Here is a 24036-nt window from a genome sequence, read left to right as displayed (position 1 = left end):
CTGGGCTTTCAACATGAAGCCAGAAAATTGGGACTTTTTAAAAATGGCCCGGGACACGGGACAAATTGTTATAAAGCGTGATTGTCTCACTGAAATTGGGACGTCTGGTCACCTTAAGCTAGAGGATCACCCAAACCTGAGCAACCCCCTACCAGCCCACCCCTGGTATGAAGCCAGGACTTCATTAGTCACCTATTTCTCCTTCCCAGAACCCCCAAGGCCTCTGGCATCAGCTTTTAAAAGGGGAGAGAACGCTGGATGCACCCAAAGCCCTGATGTTCTGTGCAAAGTGCCAGCTGGTCAGCTGCAGGGTGGAAGTGAATGGAGATGTCACAATTTAAACACACCTAAACCAATTTTCCTCCTCCTTTCAAGGAACAGCTTCATGCTTAACAGAGGAGAAATGAACCTGGAGTTTCTCCTTTCGGAGGCCAAGATCTGAAATAGCCACCCAGAATTCACTATATGATTTATGGATGGCAGAAAGTGTTTCGCTGGGGTTACATAGGATGGCATTTAAGGTTTTTTTTTTAAAAAAATGCATCTAATTTGTAACTTTGGTTTAACTTTTAGAAGAAGTTGTTCGGGATTTCATCAAATCCCAAATCCCAATTTCTCAGTAGAACCTAATTACACTGGGGAGGGATTCACAAGGAGGCTCAAAGAAGTCCCAACTCCACAAGCCCTGCCCCTTTTATGTGCATCACAATGTACGCAAAAGGGGTGGGGCTTCCGTTGCATGGATATGTCTTCCTCTTGACTTCTTGTACCTCCTGCTCTGGATATCCCTGATTTACAATGAACTCCATGAAATGGAATAGTTCATATCTACACCAGAGGTGGGTTGCTGACAGTTTGGCCCGGTTCGGCCAAACCGGTATTGGTATGCCAGCCTGGGTCACAGAACTGGCAGCGACCGAGGCTGGCCATGCCTCCAAACAGTTCCCCGGTTGCCAAAGTCACTGTTGCCATCTTGTTTTGGAGTTCTGTTGAACTGCGTATGCGCAGGCATCACCCATCCAGCATGCACACATGAGCGAATGGGCAGTAACACTGGCTAGACCCCCCACCCCTGGGTAGATTTAATCCTTTGGGTCCATCTGTAAAGCAGGGAATGTTGTGACACTCTAGAGGAGGAGGAGTTGACCAGGACTGAAGGAGACTGAAGTTGTGGAAAGTCTTTGGTCCACGTACTGTGGGAGTCAGATAGTGATATAAACTGGGGGGGCTCCAGGAAGGAGGGTGGGTGTGTTGTTGACAAATATCCCCCTCCTCCCCCCCGGCTACTGCACATTGTGGAAAGGCCTTTAACCGTTGTTTTTATATTTGTGCCGAGCTGGCAGAATTTTGCTGGAGCCAGGAGGACGTAGGGTAAAAGTCTGGCTCCATTGGCACACTTCCTCAAAATGGAGCAGAGGAAGGTGGAAGTGAAATGAACTGACAAAGGGAAAGTGATGGGCAGAGGAGAAAGTGCTCCAAAGGCAGAGGAGAAGACACTCTTGGCTGCGATGCCAAGTCCGTGGCTGCTCCTGATGCTGGTGGGTGAGTAAAGGGGCTGCTTTGCTAAGCAGGAAAGAGACAGAAAACCTTTTCTTGAGATGGGGGCTTCAGGCTGCCCATGTTCTACAGAGCCCAGCATGGCAGCAATGCTGAGGGCGGAATTCTTTGGCAGCGTCGAAAGAGAAGGGCTGGTTTCAATAAACCTCAAAGCTTTTCAACATGGAGCTCCAGTTAGTAGAATGAAATGAAACATTCTAAACATGGTAATGGTATAGATCTAATTAGGATGGGCGTGAGTTACATTAATACCTTTAACTGTGCAAAGTAATCATGTTAAATGTTTACTACATAAAAAAACTGAATTTGAAGAGACATGTTACTTGTAGGAAATAGATGGAAAGGGGATGATGAATTTGGTTTATTTTAAAGGGGAAAAAACCCACAGTTTTATGTATGTAATAAAAATTAAAAACTGGAAGATATGAAAAGAATACGGCAAAAATTGAAAATGGAAATATAATGCAAAATGTATTATGTATATGTGAAAATGTTAAAGGGGAAATCGGGACAACACTTTGTTCATAAAAGAACAAAGTGTTTGCTTTGCCTTGCCTTTGCCTTTGCCTTTGCCTTTGCCATTGCCTTTGCCTTTGCCTTTGCCTTTGCCTTTGCCTTTGCCTTTGCCTTTGCCTTTGCCTTTGCCTTTGCCTTTGCCTTTGCCTTTGCCTTTGCCTTTGCCTTTGCCTTTGCCTTTGCTTTGCTTTGCCTTGCTTTACTTTGTTTTCCCTTGCCTTTGCCTTGCCTTTGCCTTGCCTTGCCTTGCCTTGCCTTGCTTTGCCTTTGCCTTTGCCTTTGCCTTTGCCTTTGCCTTTGCCTTTGCCTTGCCTTGCTTTGCCTTTGCTTTGCTTTGCTTTGCTTTGCCTTGCCTTTGCCTTGCCTTTGCCTTGCCTTGCCTTGCCTTGCCTTGCTTTGCCTTGCCTTTGCTTTGCTTTCCCTTGCCTTTGCCTTGCCTTTGCCTTGCCTTGCCTTGCCTTGCTTTGCCTTGCCTTTGCTTTGCTTTGCCTTGCCTTTGCCTTGCCTTTGCCTTGCCTTGCCTTGCCTTGCCTTGCTTTGCCTTTGCCTTTGCCTTTGCCTTTGCCTTTGCCTTTGCCTTTGCCTTGCCTTTGCCTTGCCTTGCCTTGCCTTGCCTTGCTTTGCCTTGCCTTTGCTTTGCTTTGCCTTGCCTTTGCCTTGCCTTTGCCTTGCCTTGCCTTGCCTTGCCTTGCCTTGCCTTGCCTTGCCTTGCCTTTGCCTTTGCCTTTGCCTTTGCCTTTGCCTTTGCCGTTGCCTTTGCCTTTGCCTTTGCCTTTGCCTTTGCCTTTGCCTTTGCCTTTGCCTTTGCCTTTGCCTTTGCCTTTGCTTTGCTTTGCTTTGCCTTGCCTTGCCTTGCTTTACTTTGTTTTGCCTTGCCTTGCCTTTGCCTTGCCTTTGCCTTGCCTTGCCTTGCCTTGCCTTGCCTTGCCTTGCTTTGCCTTTGCCTTTGCCTTTGCCTTTGCCTTTGCCTTTGCCTTTGCCTTGCCTTGCTTTGCCTTGCCTTTGCTTTGCTTTGCTTTGCCTTGCCTTTGCCTTGCCTTTGCCTTGCCTTGCCTTGCCTTGCTTTGCTTTGCCTTTGCCTTTGCCTTTGCCTTTGCCTTTGCCTTTGCCTTTGCCTTGCCTTGCTTTGCCTTGCCTTGCTTTACTTTGTTTTGCTTTGCCTTTGCCTTGCCTTGCTTTGCTTTGCTTTGCTTTGCTTTGCTTTGCTTTGCTTTGCCTTTGCCTTTGCCTTGCCTTTGCCTTTGCCTTGCCTTGCCTTGCCTTGCCTTTGCCTTTGCCTTTGCCTTTGCCTTGCCTTGCTTTGCCTTGCCTTTGCTTTGCTTTGCTTTGCTTTGCTTTGCCTTGCCTTTGCCTTGCCTTTGCCTTTGCCTTGCCTTGCCTTGCCTTGCCTTGCTTTGCCTTTGCCTTTGCCTTTGCCTTTGCCTTTGCCTTGCCTTTGCCTTGCCTTGCCTTGCCTTGCCTTGCCTTGCTTTGCCTTGCCTTTGCTTTGCTTTGCCTTGCCTTGCTTTACTTTGTTTTGCCTTGCCTTGCCTTTGCCTTGCCTTTGCCTTGCCTTGCCTTGCCTTGCCTTGCTTTGCCTTTGCCTTTGCCTTTGCCTTTGCCTTTGCCTTGCCTTTGCCTTTGCCTTTGCCTTGCCTTGCTTTGCCTTGCCTTTGCTTTGCTTTGCCTTGCCTTGCTTTACTTTGTTTTGCCTTGCCTTTGCCTTTGCCTTGCCTTTGCCTTGCCTTGCCTTGCCTTGCCTTGCCTTGCCTTGCTTTGCCTTGCCTTGCTTTGCCTTGCCTTTGCTTTGCTTTGCCTTGCCTTGCTTTACTTTGTTTTGCCTTGCCTTTGCCTTTGCCTTGCCTTTGCCTTGCCTTGCCTTGCCTTGCCTTGCTTTGCCTTGCCTTTGCTTTGCTTTGCCTTGCCTTGCTTTACTTTGTTTTGCCTTGCCTTGCCTTTGCCTTGCCTTTGCCTTGCCTTGCCTTGCCTTGCCTTGCCTTGCTTTGCCTTTGCCTTTGCCTTTGCCTTTGCCTTTGCCTTTGCCTTTGCCTTTGCCTTTGCCTTTGCCTTGCCTTGCTTTGCCTTGCCTTTGCTTTGCTTTGCTTTGCTTTGCCTTGCCTTTGCCTTGCCTTGCCTTGCCTTGCTTTGCTTTGCTTTGCTTTGCTTTGCCTTTGCCTTTGCCTTTGCCTTTGCCTTTGCCTTTGCCTTTGCCTTTGCCTTTGCCTTTGCCTTGCCTTGCTTTGCCTTGCCTTGCTTTACTTTGTTTTGCTTTGCCTTTGCCTTGCCTTGCTTTGCTTTGCTTTGCTTTGCTTTGCCTTGCCTTTGCCTTGCCTTTGCCTTGCCTTGCCTTGCCTTGCCTTGCCTTGCTTTGCCTTTGCCTTTTCCTTTGCCTTTGCCTTTGCCTTGCCTTGCTTTGCCTTGCCTTGCTTTACTTTGTTTTGCTTTGCCTTTGCCTTGCCTTGCCTTGCCTTGCTTTGCTTTGCTTTGCCTTTGCCTTGCCTTGCCTTGCCTTGCCTTGCCTTGCCTTGCCTTGCTTTGCTTTGCCTTTGCCTTTGCCTTGCCTTTGCCTTTGCCTTTGCCTTTGCCTTTGCCTTTGCCTTTGCCTTTGCCTTTGCCTTTGCCTTTGCCTTTGCCTTTGCCTTTGCCTTGCCATGGGTTCACCATCATGGGTATAGAGTTTCCTGCTCAGGCATGGAGTTTTACTAGAAGACCTCCAAAGTCCCTTCTCTCACTTATTCTGTATTCTGTAGACCTCGCTGCTAACACCTTCTCCTGTTCTTTTTCTCCCCAGGCCCTGCTGCAGGCCTTGTGCTGTCTACACCCTCATTCCCAGTTTCCGTCTCTCATGGTAAGAGCGCCTTGCTTCCAGTCTCGTTGAATTTCTCTTCTTCGGTGCCCGCCTACTTCCAGATCCGATGGCGTTTCATCCCCGGCCAGTGGCTGGTGTTGATTGTGAAAGCCGATAACTGCCAGGCAGACAATGGTACCCGTCAGTGGTGGGACGCTTGCGAGATCACAGTGGCGGAAGCAAAGAGATACAGGCACCGAGCAGAGTGGTCTTCCGAAGACACTTCGCTGATACTGCGGGATGCCAGAGTAGAAGATTCGGGAATTTATAACATCAAGGTGCTGGCCTTGGGGGTCCGAGTGTCAGCCAACATCAACCTAACTGTGATCAATGGTAAGAGAATGAAAATAGGTCTGTACTCGCGGGGAAGGACATCTCTGGAGAAGTCAAGAAAGTTGAGATGTCAACTGCAATACAATTGTTCATGGCATCAGAGTTGTGCAGGAGTAACAGAATAACAGAGTTGGAAGAGACCTTGGAGATCTTCTAGTCCAACCCCCTGCTCAGGCAGGAAACCCTATCCCATTTCAGGCAAATGGTTACCCAATCTATTCTTAAAAACCTCCAGTGTTGGAGCACCCACAACTTCTGGAGGCAAGTTGTTCCACTGATTAATTGTTCTAACTGTCAGGAAATTTCTCCTTAGTCCTAGGTTGCTTCTCTCCTTGATTAGTTTCATGTGTTGCTTCTTGTTCTGAGTTGTGTAATTGTGGCCATCTTGACTTCCCCACAGGACACAATTGACGGGAGGACCCTAAGTTTTATTTATTGACATTAAATGTTATTTCTTTGTTTTGACTTTATTGCTTTATCTGGTTTATAAGGCTTACACCAGACCTTTAAGATGAATACATTTTCAATAACATTTTCAATAATCTTTACATCTCCTGAGGCTATTAAAATATTAAAAGCAGACGGAATGTCCTTAATTTTATTTCCCAGCCCACATTGTCTGGATTGAAGTTCTCAGGTCCACTCAAAGCAGCTGTTTTCTATGTACAGTAGCACTTCACAGCTAAGTCATGATGGCCAAATCTCCTGCCGATTGGACAGCAATGCCCATATTTCCAAGTTGCACTTTGTCTAGAGTAGTGTTTCCCAATCTTGGGCATGCTCAGCTGCGTAGACTTCAACTCCCAGATTTCTCATCAATGGTTATGCTGGCTGTGGAATTCTGGGATCTGAAGTCTATACGAGTGTTCCTCAAATATGACAACTTTCAGATGTATGGACTTCATGGATCATGGCTCTCCCATCCCTGCTTTATTCATGAGGAAGTAAGCAGCTGATTTGGGAGAGGATTTTTCTTAATTGGGAAATCAAAGCAAATTGGCGGTAGATAGGAGCCAATGGAATTCAAGGTGGGCTGGACATAGATCTCTTGTGGGCACAAAGGGACTTGGGAATGATGACGCATTTGACCCAAGGGTGGGATGCTGTTGGCATTACTGCGGGTTTGGTGCATGCACAATTTTGCATGAATGCTAGACATGTACTCCGTGCGCATGCACATTTGACCATAAATGCAATAAAAATTGCTCTGCGCACGTGCAGAAGCAAAAAGCAAGATGGCAGCCTTTACAGTGGCGCTGGGAGAACTGGTTCAGGGGCGTGGCAGGCCTGGGTTGCTGCCGTTTCCAGCGACCCAGGCCGCCAAATTACTACTGGTCCAAACCGGTAGGAACCCACCACTGATTTGACCCCTCAGCCTGGTCATCCCCTCCCCTAGCTGGGTGATTTGCATTTTTAGACTTCCAAGATTCTGTTAATGTAGCTTTACAATAGAGTAGAATTAGTTCCTCCAATTGTGTTTCTTGTTTGGGAAAGTGAACAGAAGGAACCCTCAAAGGGCTGAGGTGTGCTTAGCATTAAAAAAAAAAGTCTTTTTTTAAAAAAATCTTAACAGAAACCAGCAATCCCCTCTTGAATGGTGCTGCCTTTGATGATCAGAGAAGAGGGATCTCTTCTAGCAAAAGCACAAATGTAGCAGGTTTGTATGGGAGATGGAAATAATTAGAAAAGAAAACCAGGAATTAAATGGAATGTGGAAGGGGGAAATGACTATCAGGTACTGGAACATGAAACTTAATCATGCTTTTAGACATTATCTCTATCCATCACATGCTAAAGAGGGATCACCTGCTTTCCAGTATACAGATTTAGCAGAGTTGGAAGGGACTTTGTTGGTCATCTAGTCCAACCAGGAGTGGGTTCCGGCAGTCACTACTGCCGGTTTGTTCGTGGGCGATCTGCGCATGTGCAGAAGCAAAGAACAATATGGTGGTGCCTACAGCGCTGCCCAGAGAACCAGTTTGGGGGGCATGGCAGGCCTGGGTGGCTGCCAGTTCCAGTGACCCAAGCTGCCAAACCACTACCAGTTCGGCTGAACCTGTCCGAACCTGTAGGAACCCACCACTGAGTCCAACCCCCCACCCAAGCAGGAGACCCTGCCTATACTATTTCTAACAGATGGCAGCCCAGTCTCTTCTTGAAAGCTTCCAGTGATGAAGCTCTTACAACTTCCGAAGGCAAAGCTGTTCTGTTGGTTGATTGTTCTCACTGTCAGAAAATTCCTCCTTATTTCTAGGTTGAATCTCTCCTTGATCAGCTTCCATCCATTATTCCTTGTCTGGCCTTTGGATGCCTTGGAAAATAGCTTGACCCCCTCCTCTCTGTGGCGGTCCTATTTTCCATCTCTGTACTGCTGCTGCTATGTAATATAAATGGACTAAAGCTGGAATAAGCAAAGGCTGCTCCCTTTGGAACAGTCAATGCGAATTATCCCCCATATTGCTTCCAGTGGCTCTGAACAGTTCTGAGCCTTTTGATACAGACAGAAAAACAAAGATGCAGTTAATGTAAATCAGTATTTTTCTACCTCAGCAACATTATCATGTGTGGACTTAAAGTCCCAGAATTCTGCAGTCAAGATGGCTGGCTGGGATATTCTGAGAGTCGAAGTCAGCATCTGTTAAATTTGCTGAAGTTGAGAGACACTGATATATATTGTTGCCTGGTGTTTATGGTTTTCTCGCTCCCGGTTTTGGCGTGCCTCTTCTCCCATTTGTACCAGTAAATTGTGTTGATCTTTGCTGGTATTTAATAAAAAAATCATCAATAGCAATATAACTTGTATACCACTTCACAGCCCTCTCTAAGTGGTTTACAGAGTCAGCATATCCCAACCATCTGGGTCCTCATTTTACCCACCTTGGAAGGACAGGAGGCTGAGTCAACCTTGAGCCTGGTGAGATTTGAACTGCCAAATTGCAGTCAGCCGGCAGTCAGCAGAATTAGCCTACAGTACTGCATTCTAACCACTGCGCCACCACATCTTATAATCAAGCACTGTGTATAGATATGGAGTTTTGGAAGTATGCAAGATACAAACTGAACTGGAAAATTTCCAAATGCATAGTTTGGAAGATGCAAACTGAATTAGAAATTATGTTTAGTAATGTCCCCACATTTCTGTGTTGAAACTTGTGACATTTTACCCTGTTTCCCTGACAATAAGACCTCCCCGGATAATGAGTGCATGCGCTAATTCAACAGGAATAGGTTACCACACCAGCCACGTTGGAGGAAATTCCCTCATTGCATAACTATTAAATGTGCAATAGCTTAATCTTCTCTTTTTCCCTTATCACCCCACAGTGATGTCATCATATTATGGGTGCTGGACAACCAGCTCACAATATTTGTCTGACTTTAGAAGAAGACATATTGGCACGGACTTTCTCCTTCCAAATCTTGAATCGTACGATGCTGTTTCAGCATCAGATAACTCTGCCTGTTTCATGTCAATCAATTGAATTGTTGATCTTGATTGAATAACAAAGAAAAGATTCGATATTCATTTATCCACAAGAATAGAACAGAACAGAATAATGGAGTTGGAAGGGACCTTGGAAGTTTTCTAGTTCAACCCTTGCTCAAGAAGGAAACCCTATATCATTTCAGACAAATGGTTGTCCAATCTCTTCTTAGAAAACCTCCAGTGATGGAGCACCCACAATTTCTGGAGGCAAGCTGTTCCACTGGTTTATTGTTCTGTCAGGAAATTTCTCCTTAGTTCTAAGTTGGTCCTCTCCTTGATTAGTTTCCATCCATTCCTTCCTGTCCTGCCTTCAGGTGCATTGGAGAATAGGTTGATCCCCTCTTCTTTGTGGCAGCCCTTCAAATATCGGAATACTGCTATCATGTTGCCCTTAGACATTTTTCACTAGAGACATGTCCATTTCCATCAACCGTTCTTCATATGTATCAGGTCCCAGATATTTCTACAGGAACATTGGCATTTTGGTGGGAGGAAGAGGGGAAGGAATGGAGTGGTCTGTATATGAAGTTCCTGTTTCCAGTTTCTGTTTCTGTTTCCCGTATTACTGTGCTAAACTCTATATGACGTTTCTATTTTTTGCACTACTGTGTTAGTCTCTGTTTCTGTTACCCTGCAATGATGTAGTGTGGGAGAGGTTTGGTTAGCATTGCTTTAAATGGCTGGTTTTAAGTGATAAGCTTCAGTTCATGCCTAGATTTCTTGTTATCACAAACCTTCCAATAATAAAGCTCCTTTTGCAGTTTCAGTTTCAGAGTCCTACTTTCTTGGGAAGATTGGAGAGGCAAGACCTTACAATATGTTTTAGTCTCCAGTCCCCTAATCATCTTTCTTCCTCTTCTCTACACTCTTTCTAGAGTCTCAACATCTCTTTTTATAGTGCGGCAACCAAATCTGGATGCAATATTCAAAGTGTGGTCTTACCAAGACATTATAAAGTGGTATTAAGACTTCATAATGATATAAGGACTGTGGACTTGGGCAGAATTCAGACTAGAAACTTCCAAGGTCCCTTCCACTTCTATAATTTGATGATTATGTTTCTTACTAAGCGGAGCCAGCCACCTCTTGAAGCAAGCAGTTCAGAGGTGGGTTCCTACTGGTTTGGACTGGTTCGGACTGGTTCAGCCAAACCGGTAGTGGTTTGGTGGCCTGGGTTGCTGGAACCTGCAGTGACCCAGGTCTGCCACTCCCCCAAACCAGTTCTGCCATCTTAATTTTCAGTTCTGTGCATGCACAGAACAATTGTAATTGCACACATTTATTTATTTTTGTTTTTTAAAATTTTTGTACATGCACAGACCCATTTTTGTGCAAATTCGCACATAGCAAATTTTTTGCACATATCGAACCGGCAGTAATGCCGGGAGCAACCCACCCCTGAGGCAGTTCCTTTATCTAGCCATTCTTCTCACGGCAGGAAGTTCATACTCATATTTCACTGAGCTTGGCTTCCTTGCTATTCCCAGCTGCTGGTTGTTGGCCAGCTCTGCAGCTTGAGACACTCGGAAATGGAAGTGTAAGGTTTCCTAATAATGCCCTAATTGATTTATGAGTATCGAGTCAAGTTTCAATACAAAACTAATCATTTATTAGGAGCATCATAGGCAAGATCTTTTCACAATCAGATCTAAGCTTTGTTTGATTTATGGCTGCACTTTACCCCAGTTCCTTCCCTCCCCTCAGTCTGTGTCATAAATCACATTCCCCTATGAGATGCAGCCCTCCCAAGCCTGCTGCAGTAATCTGAGATCCAACTTCAGTCGACAGTATGAGTGGAATGCACTCCCCCTCCTTCTCTCACTATGACAACCTTGGGAGTTGATAGGATTCTTTCCTCTTGCTTCTTCCTGAGGAAATCATGGCGGTGATCCTGTCCAATGTCTCTTGTAGCAGCTCCAGTCCCTTTGGTAAAGGCGGAATTTGGCAGAGACTATACGGTGACCAATATCATCCGACTGAGCTTAGCTGGCCTGATTCTCTGTCTCCTCGGATTCATCATAGCAGAGGTAAATGGCTATGTATTGTGTTTCTCCTCCAGCCCTCCGTCATATTGCTTGTCCAGTTTGCTGAATGGAGAGTTAAAGATGACCTTGATATCAGTGGTGGGATCCAAATTTTTTTTACTATCAGTTCTGTGGGCTTGGCTTGGTGGGTATGGCAGCAGAAGAATACTGCAAAATCCCTATTCCCTCCCCTCTCCAAGGCAAGGATACTGTAAAAATTCCATTTCCACCCTACTCCAGGGGAAGAATACTGTAAAATCTCAATATCCTCCCCACTCCTGGGGGAAGGATACTGTAAAATCCCAATTCCCTCCCCACCCCACTAACCTGCTTTCCAGCTCTGATCTCCTGTGCAGGGCAACAGAAGAAGACCCAGCCAATCAGCTGGGACTCTGACCAGCTGGGACTCGGGAGGCAGAGAATAGATAGGGGCAGGGCCAGCCAGAGGTGGTATTTGCCGGTTCTCCGAACTACTCAAAATTTCCACTACTGGTTTGCTAGAACCGGTCAGAACTGGCCGAATACCACCTCTGCTTGATATGCTCTTTCCTTGGGGGAAAGACAATACAGGTAGTCCTCAATTTACAACAGTTCATTTAATGACCATTTGAAGCACTTAAAATGTGACCAATGACCATTTTTCACACTCTTGACCATTGCAGTATCCCCATGGTCACCTGGTTGGAATTTGGATGCTTGGCAATTCTAGTTCATATTGATGACAGTCACAGCATCCTGGGGTCATGTGATCACCTTTTGCAACCTTCTGACAAGCAAAGTCACTGGGGAATCCAGATGTAATTAGCAACCCTGTTACTAACTCAACAACTGCAGTGATTCGCTTAACAACTGGGACACGGAAAGTTATAAAATGGGGCAAAACTCACTTAACAGCTCGCTTAGCAACAGAAAGTTTGGATTTAATTGTGGTTATAAGTTGAGGACCACCTATCATTCAGCGTCTGGATTTTCAACATTTGCAGGATGGGTAATCCTTGACTTTGGCCACTATTGGGCCTGAAATTTTGGTTGTTATTTGTTGTACTCAAGTAACCAAGCTCGATTTTATGGGTGGTTTTTTTATGACAGATGTTAAGTGAGTCACCATGGTCATTAAGCAAATCACATGATGATTAAATGGATCATGTGATCATAAGTTTGAATCCAGCTTATCCATTGCATTTTTTTGGACTAGGAAATGGCAAAAAAAATGTTGCGAAATGTGATCATGTGGCCATTGGATGCTAAAACCAGTTGTAGATGTGAGCTGGTTGCCAAGCACCCGAAATATGTTTCTGTCACTGTGAGGGCGGTAAGGCAGTCATAACTCGGAGGACAATTCATAAGTAACTTTTTCAAGTTACATCATAACTTTGAATGGTCATTAAAGAACCAGTTGTAAATTGAGGATTACCGATATTTGCTTGAGCAGATCTTAGATTTCCTTCCTGGGTGATACCCAAGCAATGCTAACTTCACTCTGCCATGAAATCCTTCAAGGCTCCTCTCTTATATATACCAGAGTACAGTCTGAATCTTGAAATTCAACCACGCCAGGCCATCTTTCAGTCTAGATCTGTGGGGGGTTTGTAGAGAGGGGGAGGTTCTAGATCTCATCCCCATCTCGATGATTGTATCTCTCCGGAGATGGGAGAGTTACTGAAGTCCACGGCTCAACAACAGATGCCTTTCTACCTTATCAAATCCCTTGTCATTGCAAGATCAAGAAAATGAAGGACGTGGATTTCCACAAGATGGAGTAAGCACAGATTCCTGGAAAAATGTTAGATAAACTTCCCTGCTCTGTTGATAGGAAATCTCTTTGAGATGATTGTACCTGTCTTTAGAGCAGGAGATCTCTGACAAAATTTTTTTTCGAACCTCCTCTGTGGGTGTGGCCTCCTTTGTGGGAGTGGCTTGCCGACCATGTTCTCTCTCTCTCTTTCTCTCTCTCTCTCTTTTTTCTCTCTCTCTCTTTCCTTCCTTTTGTCTCTCTGTCCCTTTTTCTTTTTTTTCTTTCATCTCTCACTTTTTCTTTCTTTTTTTCTTTATTTCTTTCTTCCTTTCTTTCTCTTTTTCTCTCTGTGTGAGTCTGTGTGTGTCTGTGTGTTAATTTTGGAACCTCTTCTGTAGGTGTCGCCTGCTTTCCGGGTCCACTGGTGGAACCTCTTCTAACCGGTTTGGTAGATTTGACGAACCGGTTCTACCGAACTGGTGCGAACTGGTAGGAACCCACCTCTGGTCTCCAACCTTGGCAACAGCCGGCTGGGGAATTCTGGGAGTTGAAGTCTGCCAGGCTTTAAGTTGCCAAGGATGGAGACCCTCTGCTTTAGAGAGATATCTCCAGAAAGAGTTAAAAGAAATAAGATGGTGATTGCAGTCATGCTATTGGAATTGCGATCTTGACTTTCTCACCCTACTCTTACAGAGATTCCTAAGAAAGGGACTTGTCTTAAAGAGATAATGATTTGTTTGTTCTCTCTTTTAATGAACGTAATTACCAAGGAAATAGATTCCCATCTAGATATTTATCTATCCTGCTCTATGCATTTTGGGGAGAGAAAATCCCCCAACATCTTAGTGAAAAGCCGGCATGTGGCCTTAGGTCCAAGAAACTGATGCTTCCTGGGTACAATAGAGAGGCAGCATCTGTGACATCCTTGTGCAGCCTCAAGGCAGGCAGATGTTGATGTGATACTCATGGACCACAACTATAATGTTTTTGGGGTTTCCCGCCCCGTCCCAGCATTGTTAGGCAGGCAACCTTTTATTGCAGGATCTAAATGGAAGTATGATCTAGTATAGCAATAGTACTTAGACTTATATACCGCTTCACAGTGCTTTACAGCCCTCTCTAAGGGGTTTACAGAGTCAGCCTATTGTCCCCAACAACGTGGGTCCTCATTTTACCGACCTTGGAAGGCTGGAAGGTTAAGTTAACCTTGAGCCAGTCAGAATCGAACTGCTGGTAGCTGGCAGTCAACAGAATTAGCCTGCAGTACTGCATTCTAACCACTGCGCCCCCCACAGCTCTTTTTATAATCCAACTAGACTGGAGAAAATAAAAAGACTGAATCAAGAGCCAAGCTAAGGTTCTGTGGGAGATGGGTAAGCTTTTGTTGATCTACAGACTCAGCATTAATCTGATACATATAATCTAATTTATCAAGTTGCAACTATGAAAATAGACAAGGCTGGAGCTCAACTGCCTGGTTCTTCTGCTCACTAGGTGTTGAAGAAAGTCAGAGATTGTTCTTCTTTTTATAGAATGTTGCCTCCAGACCGCGAGAGACAAGGGTGCATCAGATGGAAATTCCCTTCTCCTCCTCCCCAGTTGAGCAATGTTTCCTGACTTGTGAAAATCACCCAAGTTAGGTGGATGTGGACAAAAAACACCTTGTAAAATTTGTTGCTGATCTTCTGTGGTCCTTCTTTGCAACAGGCCACTAAAGTATTTGTTGTAGGGTGGATAGACTCTCCTTTCTAGGATGAAAGTTCCTAGGACTCAACACTATGAAGTCTACCATTGCACCACTTCGCCTTTGCTCTGTAGCTTCTGGAAAGGGGTTGTAAGCCCACTGCTGGCTAGAATGCACAGATGAATCACAGATGAATCACAGATGAACAGCATTGGCATGTGACATGAGGCTTATGTGCTTAGAAGATTGCACCCTCAGAAACGGGTACAGGAACCGGCTGTAAATCTGAACAAAGCCACTTCCTCAACTGCTTTTAATTTTTTTGCTGTCCAAATAGTTGGACTTCTATTCTTGTAAATCTCAACTAGCAAGTCAAAGTCCCCAAGGTGCTTTTTCAGGTGGCAACTAACTAAACAATTTGGGTTGAACAACCTTGGAATCAGTAATGGCATCCTATTTTCTTCACTACTGGTTTGATAGCGGGAACGTGCATGTCTGGGTATGCGCAGAACCTTCTGCGTGTGTTTGTGCATGCGCAGAAGGTCCTTGATGATGTCTGGGTGGGTGGGTGGAGCCTCGTGCCGCTGCCACTACCGGCTTGCCTGAACTGGTGTGAACCGGCAGCATACCACCTCTGCTTGGAATGGGGTGGGAGTAGGAATGGATTTCCAGAGGACAACATTGCAGATTACAGGAACCAGGAGCACCACTCAGGTGACTTTGAGGACACAGATAAACCTCCAAGTGCTTCAACGACCCTCTAAAAGGATGCAAATGACCAGCTGTCTGCAAGGAGCATAAATCCTTCCATTCCCCCACCATCCTGTCAGAACTGAATAAGCTTCTTGGATGAGAAGTGAAACATCTTCAAAAGAAAAAAACCCCAGAAAGTCCAGTTGCCTCTTGAAAAAGCACCTTTGGGACAACCATGATCTGGATGACTGAGAATATATACAGACTTTTAGCAATTCAAAGCATTCCATGTTTGCTGGAATGATGGGATTGAATTGCAATGTATTTTGGAGAGCCTTTGGCTGGAGATGGTTGGACCAGGAAGTTGGAGGTATCCCTGGAGAACAAGCTTGATCCAATTCAAGTTCTACAAGAGGCAATCCTGAAAGCATCTACAGTGGTTTGATTTTCTTTTTCCTTGAACATCTCCCCTGAAGTGGGTTCCTTGGTGCTCTCTGAGCTTGTTTTCTTGCAGATATTTCATTACCCAAACTAGGTGACATCAGTGCCAGTGAAAGCAAATCCTACTCCCTACCAGCACTGATGATGTTACCTAGTTGGGTCATGAAATGTTGCAAGAAAATACCAAATTCAGGGAGCACCAACCCGAGCTACAAATATTCATAGAAATATTCTCCTTTATTGAAGACCTCACAGCTTTTCTAGCAGTCGATGTCCCTAGTGAGTATCTCTGTAGGCCTGACACTTCATGTCTCCTGAAAATCATTGCTGATCTTCTATCAGAGACTGTACTCACATCTTCATTGTCTACCTGGAGCAAGCTAAGGTAACTCAAGCCCAGGGGCCAGCAACCTTAAACACTCAAAGAGCCACAAAGGTCCTAACTGGAAGCCCCCTGTTCAATTATGGAGCCAACTGGAAGTCCGGTTCCCCCACCAGAGTCTCCTCCTAGCGCGGCGTCCTTTTTCCTCTACCTGCCCTAACTGAAAGCCCTATCAATTGTGGAGCTGACCAGTGACAGGGAGCTGCAGCAAAGGGATGAAAGAGCCACATGTGGCTCCAGAGCCGCAGGTTGCTAACCCCTGCTCTAGCCCATAAATGCTTCGAATAAAGAGTTTGGTTATAAGGTGCTACAGGATTTGTTGTATTTAACACAAAGGGCTAAGCCGTGGCTGGCTTAAATATGGTTGAAGGCATAAACTACAATTAGCTGGATTTACATAATACACAAAGCAAGATTAGTATGCCAGAATGTGTCTGAATGATGAGTGAGTAAAGCCAGTATTCAGGTTTTGGGAGTCTGAATCTTGCAACTGGCCTTTTAAATGAGGTATGGGGGCCATACTCTGAAAATGTTTGGTGGTCACTGGAGGTGACCCTCAGGATTTTGTGATGGGTGCAAAGGCAGCTCTGGGATCCAAAGTTATGCATTCTGTCTAAGCCAGAAAATTTTCCTGGTTTAATTCACTGTCAGGGTTCAGCTTGGTACTTCCTTATGAATCTAGCCAGTTGTGGTTTATTTAATGAAACATGGTGAAGCAACCTGTGGTTTTTTGAGTAAGGTGAACCTGCTTATTATTTGCCATTGTTTAAACCCATTATCATAGATTGGACTTCAATTTTATGCATCCTGTCCTTCTCCACATCAGATGAAAGATTCAGTACTGTTGATTTATTTCATTCATAATTTATTGAGCAAGCAATAGTACCTACCAAAGAAATCACATTGTAGCTTACCAAGGTCGTACCGCCTACAACCCACCAGTGCACTGCACCACCTCAGCTCTATGAACAGTCTATATTGCACAGTAAGAAAATAACTTAAAAATAGAATAAGATGCACAGGAAAGTCCGTCAAGGCCAGCAAGCGGTGTCTTCAGTGCATTCATAGATAATTGAAACTTGCTAATATTGGAATTGTTGCTAGAGAGCAGAGCCACACCACACCATCTGTAAGTGGAAAGAAGAAGGCAGGTAGATTAATCCACCATTCATTTATTTGATACACTGAGATGCCTCATCACTCAAAAAAGACTGTGTGGAGCTTTTCTCAGATAATCATCCAACAGCTGGATGTTTGAGAATGAATAAAATGAGTGATCCTTCTTTTTTTCCCCAAAGATTTTTTTATGTTTTTATTCTCTTACATACCATTTTAAGTATACATTCACATAATTGTTATTCTTCTTTACGTTTATCATTTTTATACATTTATTATTTCATTTAATAAGTCATAAAGTACAGTTTGGGTTGCTTTATTTACCATCCCTTCCTCCTTTTGTAACTCCCCCTGGTTTTCCTTTCCTTTTCTCCCTCCCTGCCCTCTCTACTTCCTTCCTTCCTCCTCCCTTCCCTTTCTCCTACTCCTGCTCTTCCCCTTCCTAACCTCTCTCCTGCTCTTTCTCTCCCTTCCATCCTCCTCTCTCTACCTCTTCTTTCCCCCGTCTCCCTTTCATTCTCTCCTCCTTTCTCCCTTTCTTTTTCTATTATTATTGGTAAATATTTTAAAACTCAGTTTATGTTTCCTTGAGATGGAATTTCCGCCAACTGAAATATAATTTAGTATCATTTCTTATTCCCTTTCCTAGTGTACCCTAGTTACGTTCCCCCTCCCTTTATATCTCGCTCTTGAATATATACTTATATATTTAATATTTTCTTTTCTGTTTTCCCCATTTTCCCCTTCTCCCCCCCCCCTTTTCCATTTAATAATGTGTTCTCTGGGTACTTTATCTTCTCCCTACTTTCTTTTCTAGTTTGCTTTCTCTAGTTAATCATAAAATCTTCCCCATGTCTTGAAATACTCTGATTCCTCTTTATCCTTTATTTTCATTGTCAACCTATTCATCTCTGCACAATCTAAGTGATCCTTCTTCATGAGTTCTTCACTCAGCCAACTGTGAACATGGCTTTAAATTTTTCCTACCAGAAAAAAAAAACATCTTCTGGTTCATCAAGTGGAAGCCAGACAGAATGATTCACTGTCACATTATGCAGGATATCCTGATGTAAGATTCTGAAAACCTCCCACGATGACAGTGTTTGCCAACCACTTCTTCCTTATCTCAGAGAGGACATTTCCACAAAAGGAAACACATTTGAACTAAAAAATGCTAGCTACAAAGCCAGTGGGTTTTACAGGCTTATGAATAGTTCTGAAAACTGTATAATGTCAATGCAGATTTCTGTACTAAGTAAGTTTGTACAGGTGTTATTTAGTGTGCAGATGCTGAGGTTGGGTCTGCTGGGGGAGAGGGGAACGCCATTGATCCAACTCCCATTTTTTTACAACTCCTGATTACCCAAAAATCATGGCACATAGTTGAGAAGTGGCATTCTGATTGCTAATTCTTTTCCTGTTAAATGTTTTTTATTTTATTTATATACTACTAAACCCCCTGTATCTGTTTGATTATTTGTAATTGTCAATTGGTCAAAACAGTGTGTTGTAAGGAAACAATTTTTGAATCAAGGCACCTTTCATAGAACTAACTTAAAGAATATGTCCAAAATCCAGAAACGATAAGTCCCCTGGGACTGAAATTGGGCAAAGCTGTGACTACTTCAAAGCTGTCATACCATCACTGCCCTAGTCATCTGCTGTATTGTGTTCATTATTTCTAATACTTCCTGCCAGCTTCCTACTAGGCAAATCAATGGGGAAGATGGTAGGAAGTCAAAAGTCGCTCTCATTGATTTTTTGATTGCCCATAGTCATTCCGTTTTGGTTTTTTTTAAGATAAACGCAATATATTTGAAACAGTCACCCAACAGGTCACAGGTTATCTACCGTTAAAAAATTTCCCTCAAAATATACAAGCAGTCCACAACACAGAATCGTAATGGAGCCAGTCCATTATAAGCCATGACGGCGGTAAAGGGGTCACCCATGTGACTGGCCTGATTTTATGGCCTTTTTAGTGCCAGTCATTAAGCAAACAAATTGTTTGCGATGGACCAGTTTTGTGAAAATGATAATATTGCTTTACAGGCCTCTCTAAGCAGTTGACAGAGCCAGCCAATTGCCCTCAACAATCTGGGTCCTCATTTTACCCACCTCGGAAAGATGAAAGGATGAGTCAACCTTCCTGAATCAACCAAAAGTTATAAAACATGCCCATGTGATTGTAGGATACTGCAAATGGTTATAAATGCAGGCTGGTTATTATGCTCCCAAAGTGTAGCCATGTGACTGGGGATGGGGTATGTGTGGTCTTGGGGAGATCCATCATAACTAAGTTGAGGGCTATTAAGTAGATATAATGGGTGGAAGGGTCTTGTAACTTGACAGCTTTAAGACTTGCGTGTTTCAAATGCCAGAGTTCCTGGGCCAACATGACTGGAGGAGGAATTCTGGGAGTTGAAGTCCACAAGTCTTAAAGCTGTCAAGTTTGAACACCCATGGGTATTTTTTCCTTAAAGGGTTAGGGGTGCAAGGGTCTTGTAGCTTGACAGCTTTAAGACTTACGTGCTTCAAATGCCAGAGTTTTTGAGCCAACATTTTGGTTGCTAAGCAAGCACGTTGTTAAGTGAGTTTCACCACATTTTACAACTTGGCCATGCCCACTCAGTCACATGACTGCCAAGCCACTCCCACTTGGTCACATGGCTGGCAAGCCACTCCCACCCTGTCACATGGCCATTCCCACAAAGCAGGCCACACCTACACAAGAGGTTCTAAAAATTTTTGAAATCCACCACTGGTACTATTAAACATTGTGACTAGCCTCATTAGGGTGTCTCCTATGCTATTATTTCTGTAATTTCCTTTGTCTGCATTGTCCCATTGACTTTAAGCTTGCCTATGTTCAGGAAATGACTAAAAATCTTGAATCAAAATGCTATAAGCAGGACTTCAAAGTAAACAGAATAACACCTATACTACGATTCTTCCAATTCCAGGATTTAAAATAAAGGAACAATGTCTTTTGCCCTGCCTGTTAATTTCTTGAACTAACTATTTAGTAAAATACAGGCCATTTTGTCAGGCCCAAAACCAAGAATGACATGTGGCAGTTGTTCCAAGCCCAGTTCTTTTCACACCTGTAGACAGAATCTCTTGCCAGACTGAGGATTAGCGACTTAGAATAACTTTATTGTCACTTTGAATATACACTAATTGGCATTCATTAAAATGAAATTTTGTTGCATACAGCTTTCAAAAGGTCACCACCTCCAATATACACTACACAAACATGACAAAATAAATAAATAAATAAATAAATAAATAAATAAATAAATAAATAAATAAATAAATAAATACAAAATTATGCATATACCCCAGGTATACGACCTCCCCTCCGCTCCCCCCACTTATGGCAGGCGAGCCAAAAAAGGTTCGCCATCACTGCCTTTAGCATCTCAGTGGCTCAGGGAAATGGCTGGAACCTTACAAAACAAATGAATAAATAAAAATAAATAAAATAAATACACACACCTTCTTTCTAGGACTCCACTTAACCACTGCATTGCATTACACTTTTTTTTCATAGAATTTTTATTTTATTTTCCATCTTCATAGCATATAATCACATGTATACTATTACATAGTCAATATCATGTTGTATTATTAAGTAATTACATCAATTCATCTTACCATCAACTACCAAAGGGGGAAAAAAGCCAGTTATTGGCTCTTCTGCTCTCCATACACCATATTTATACCTTATCTGACACTTTCTTCCCCCTCTCTCCTCCCCCTTTCTACATCCTTTCTTCCCTCCATCTTTTTCTACTCTACATTGCATTACACTTTTTAAAGAGACGTAGCTAGATTCAAGTCATGCTATCTCAGCTAGAAAGACCTTAGAAAAAACCACTTTGGGGGGAAATAACAAGATCAAGATAACCTGTACATTAATGATGGAAATTAGAAACGAATACTTACTTAGTTCTTTGTCACAGGCAACAGAAACTGAAACAGCAAAAGCAAAGATGCAGATGAAATAAAAAACCCATCCATTTCCTTTCCTGAGTAGCATTGCAGATAGTGCCAAATTCCTGGGAGTATCTGAAACAAGTTGATTCACAAAATCAGTTTTTCAAAAGACAAATGATAACTATTATTTAAGACATCAGGGTGGATATGATGTTGTTCTTAATCCAAGCTGTCTGATCCTTGCCTTAAAACTAGTTAATCTACAGCAAAGTAGGGAGAGACAGATGTGCAGAATAAATAAATATTAAATCCAGCTGTTGCAATGAAACAGAACTCATGATGCTTAAAGCATACAGTCCCTTTAAGCTGGAGATGGGTTATTTGTTAAATATTTTTTAAAAAACCAGAAATTAAGGAATTTAGCCAATCTACTCAGAGCTAAAAACTCAGAGCTAGATAATACTAAAACTCTCCTGTCTGTTTGTAACTTCAATTATCTGTAACAGTACCTTGTAACATACAGCAACAGATTTTGAATCAAGGTACTTCAAAAGGGCTAGCTTAAAGAATGTGTCCAATATTAGTTTTGAAATTTGACAAAGTCATGGCTGCTCCCAGGGTGTTACACAATCACCCTGACGTGGCCAGGGTATAAACAATGACCATCATTTCCAATAAGTCCTTCCGGTTTCCCATAAGGAAAGTCAAAGGGAGAAAACCAGAAATTGTTCTCAAGTTTAAATAATATTGGTAAAAGAAGACCCCCCTGGATCATAGGTTGTTTAATTTACCAATAAATTCAATTGCTTTCTGCCCATCCTGGTCTATTTAGATTAGGTTTAGTTTATTTAGATTTTATTTCCCCCAAACGCGCCTTTATTATTTTTATAAATAACTTGAGGCAGTGAACTCACCTAATACTCTTTACCTCTCCTGTTTTCCCCACAACAACAACCCTTTGAGTTAGGTTGGGCTGAGACAGAGAGACTGGGCCAAATTCACCCAGCCGGCTTAAATGCCTAAAGTGAGATTAGTTTTCACAGCCTCCCAACTTCTAGTTTGGTGCCTTCACTTCTAAATTAAATTGGTTTCTCTGAGAAATAGAGCCCTTTGGGCTGCCTATTTAATGTGATTTCCATTTAATAAAAATGTAATTAAAGAAATCTTTCATAATCAGAGAGAAAAGAACAATCACAATCTTCTCTATTATTTTCATTTTAATGAATGAAACTTTTAGAATAGAATAGAATAGAATAGAATTCTTCATTGGCCAAGTGTGATTGGACACCCAAGGAATTTGTCTTTGGTGCATATGTTCTCAGTTTACATAAAAAGACAAGATACATTCATCAAGAATCATAAGGTACAACACTTGCTGTAATTTGAAAACTTTTGTGGACACAAGGAAAATAAAATTCTAGGGATGAATTTAGATCTTTCCCATTGATATCTATAAAAGAAAGCCCCTGGTCTCTTCTCTAAATGCAACTATTAGGGAATTGATACTGATTCTAAACTAAAGCTCCCTTTTTACAATCCTGTAATCCCTTAATTTGGGGTAGCAGAGGTGCTCACAGCATTTTTGTATGGGACCTAGGAGAGAAATATCTGCTGCTACCTAGAATTGAACTCTCAACCTTCCGAATGGGAGACAAGATTTTTCACCACTAAACCATCACGCCACTCAGAAGTGATTCTAAAATATATGTCAGAAAAAGGTCTTGGGAGCGTGTATGAAATGCTAGATTTCTTCAAAAAGCAAGGTTCATATTTATTTGTGAGCTGTTTCAAGATTTGTTGAATTCAAGTTTTGTTGAATGAAATAAAATTGGGCGAGATATAACCGATAGTTTTCTAACCATGCTGACTGGTTTCACAGATTTTGCTAACCAAAGTCTTACAAAACATACGTTGCTGAGTACAGAACAATTTTCATATTGATAGAGAACTAAGAAATATTTAGAAAGTTAAGAAATAGCCAAGTCTGGAGTGTTAGAAATCACTGAGCAGAAAAAAACAACAATGATTTCAAAACTGAAATAAGAATCCAATAATTAGTTTTTTTCTAGAAAGCAGAAATCTTTTGGTTTCATTAGTGATATTAAATGCGGCATTCACTCAAAAGCTACAGGCAAGAACTGGAAGAATGGAAGAATCCATAGCTTGTCTTCCTACCGACATTTTTTACTCCTCATCTAGAAATTTTGTAGAAAATCCTCTCGCTTGAACAGTGGTTCAAGAAGTAGGATTGAGAAGGCAAAATGCCCTCTCAGCAAACTGGTAGAAACACCCCCCCCCCACACACTACTCTTGAAGCTTTGTTCAGTACAATACGCTAAGCAAACCTTTCAGTTTCCTCTTCTCCTGAATCAGAAAACCAACATATTATAAAGACTTATTCCATTCCTCACCTCTTTGAAATGATTCCGTGGTTCTCTGTGATTTCCTGCACCAACTTCCAACTGAGTGCAGATGTTTCTACAGTCAGAAATAAGTTCAAACTGTCCTTGGAATGGTGAGAGTGTTTCTTTATTACCAGCACAAAAATAGCACATGACATCACCGGAAAAAAAAAACCTGTGTTCTTCAAGAAATAAAGGGAACCTACAAACCATTTCAGGAGATGGTGTGAGACAGTTTTCAATGTTCGATTCCTCTCTTCACATCTTTCCCACAACTGTGTTGCATTCTGTGCTTTGTTTGTCATGGGAAGTCCCCATAACCAGTCATGCCCCACAGTTATATCTATTGAGGCTTGGAAACAAAAAGGGGGCCAGATGTGATATTTGGATGAAGACCATTGGGGCATCCAGACAGCCTAATATAATGATAAACAAGGCAGAGTTCAGCTAATTGTTCTAAGAAAAATGTGATAAAAGCACTTTTTATCCCCCTTCATTTTTTTTGCTTCTGAAATATTACCTTTAAAACTTTTTTTTTTATTGTTCACAGGAACTCTGGGAGTTGAAGTCCACAAGTCTTAAATTTGCCAAGATTGGGGACCCCTGGTCTAGACCAGAGGTGGTATTCACCAGGTTCTGACCAACTCTGGAGAACCAGTAGTAGAAATTTTGAGTACTCTGCTTTTTGAAGTATAAGATGCACCGGAGTATAAGACGCACCAAGATTTTGAAGAGGCAAATTTTTTAAAAAAGTTTTTGCACTCTGCAAACTCCCAAAAATGGCCCACTTTTTGTCAAAAAAAGGGGCATGCATAGCCTTTAGGAGGCTTGTAGAGTGCTCCTGGGGGAGCAAAAACAAGCAAAAAGGCTCATTTTCTCTCATTTTTGCCCTCCCCAGCC

General features: G+C 42.8%; 2 protein-coding genes across 4 annotated transcripts in view; one reads left to right on the top strand and one right to left on the bottom strand.

The window, feature by feature from the left end:
* The window catches only part of LOC116503304 (zinc-binding protein A33-like), a 902198-nt gene that overhangs the window by 831884 nt on the left and 46278 nt on the right, over positions 1 to 24036 (bottom strand). The gene's annotated exons all lie outside the window — the stretch shown is intronic.
* LOC116503313 lies at positions 1423 to 14161 on the top strand. Of its 3 annotated transcripts, none has more exons than XM_032209645.1 (5): positions 1423 to 1538; positions 4963 to 5233; positions 6807 to 6890; positions 10632 to 10747; positions 14012 to 14161. In XM_032209645.1, exons 1-5 carry the CDS (start codon positions 1455 to 1457, stop codon positions 14117 to 14119), a joined length of 663 nt encoding a protein of 220 aa, XP_032065536.1. In that variant the 5' UTR covers positions 1423 to 1454; the 3' UTR covers positions 14120 to 14161. The 3 variants fall into 3 exon arrangements, with proteins under 3 accessions (XP_032065536.1, XP_032065533.1, XP_032065535.1); XM_032209642.1 differs by having other exon boundaries at positions 1423 to 1542; positions 4844 to 5233; XM_032209644.1 differs by lacking the exon at positions 6807 to 6890 and having other exon boundaries at positions 1423 to 1542; positions 4844 to 5233.

This window comes from Thamnophis elegans, chromosome 2 (genome assembly GCF_009769535.1).
Source record: "Thamnophis elegans isolate rThaEle1 chromosome 2, rThaEle1.pri, whole genome shotgun sequence".
Classification (NCBI taxonomy): domain Eukaryota; kingdom Metazoa; phylum Chordata; class Lepidosauria; order Squamata; family Colubridae; genus Thamnophis; species Thamnophis elegans.
Note: the sequence above shows the minus strand (reverse complement) of the source record. Positions and strands in the feature narration are given on the sequence as shown.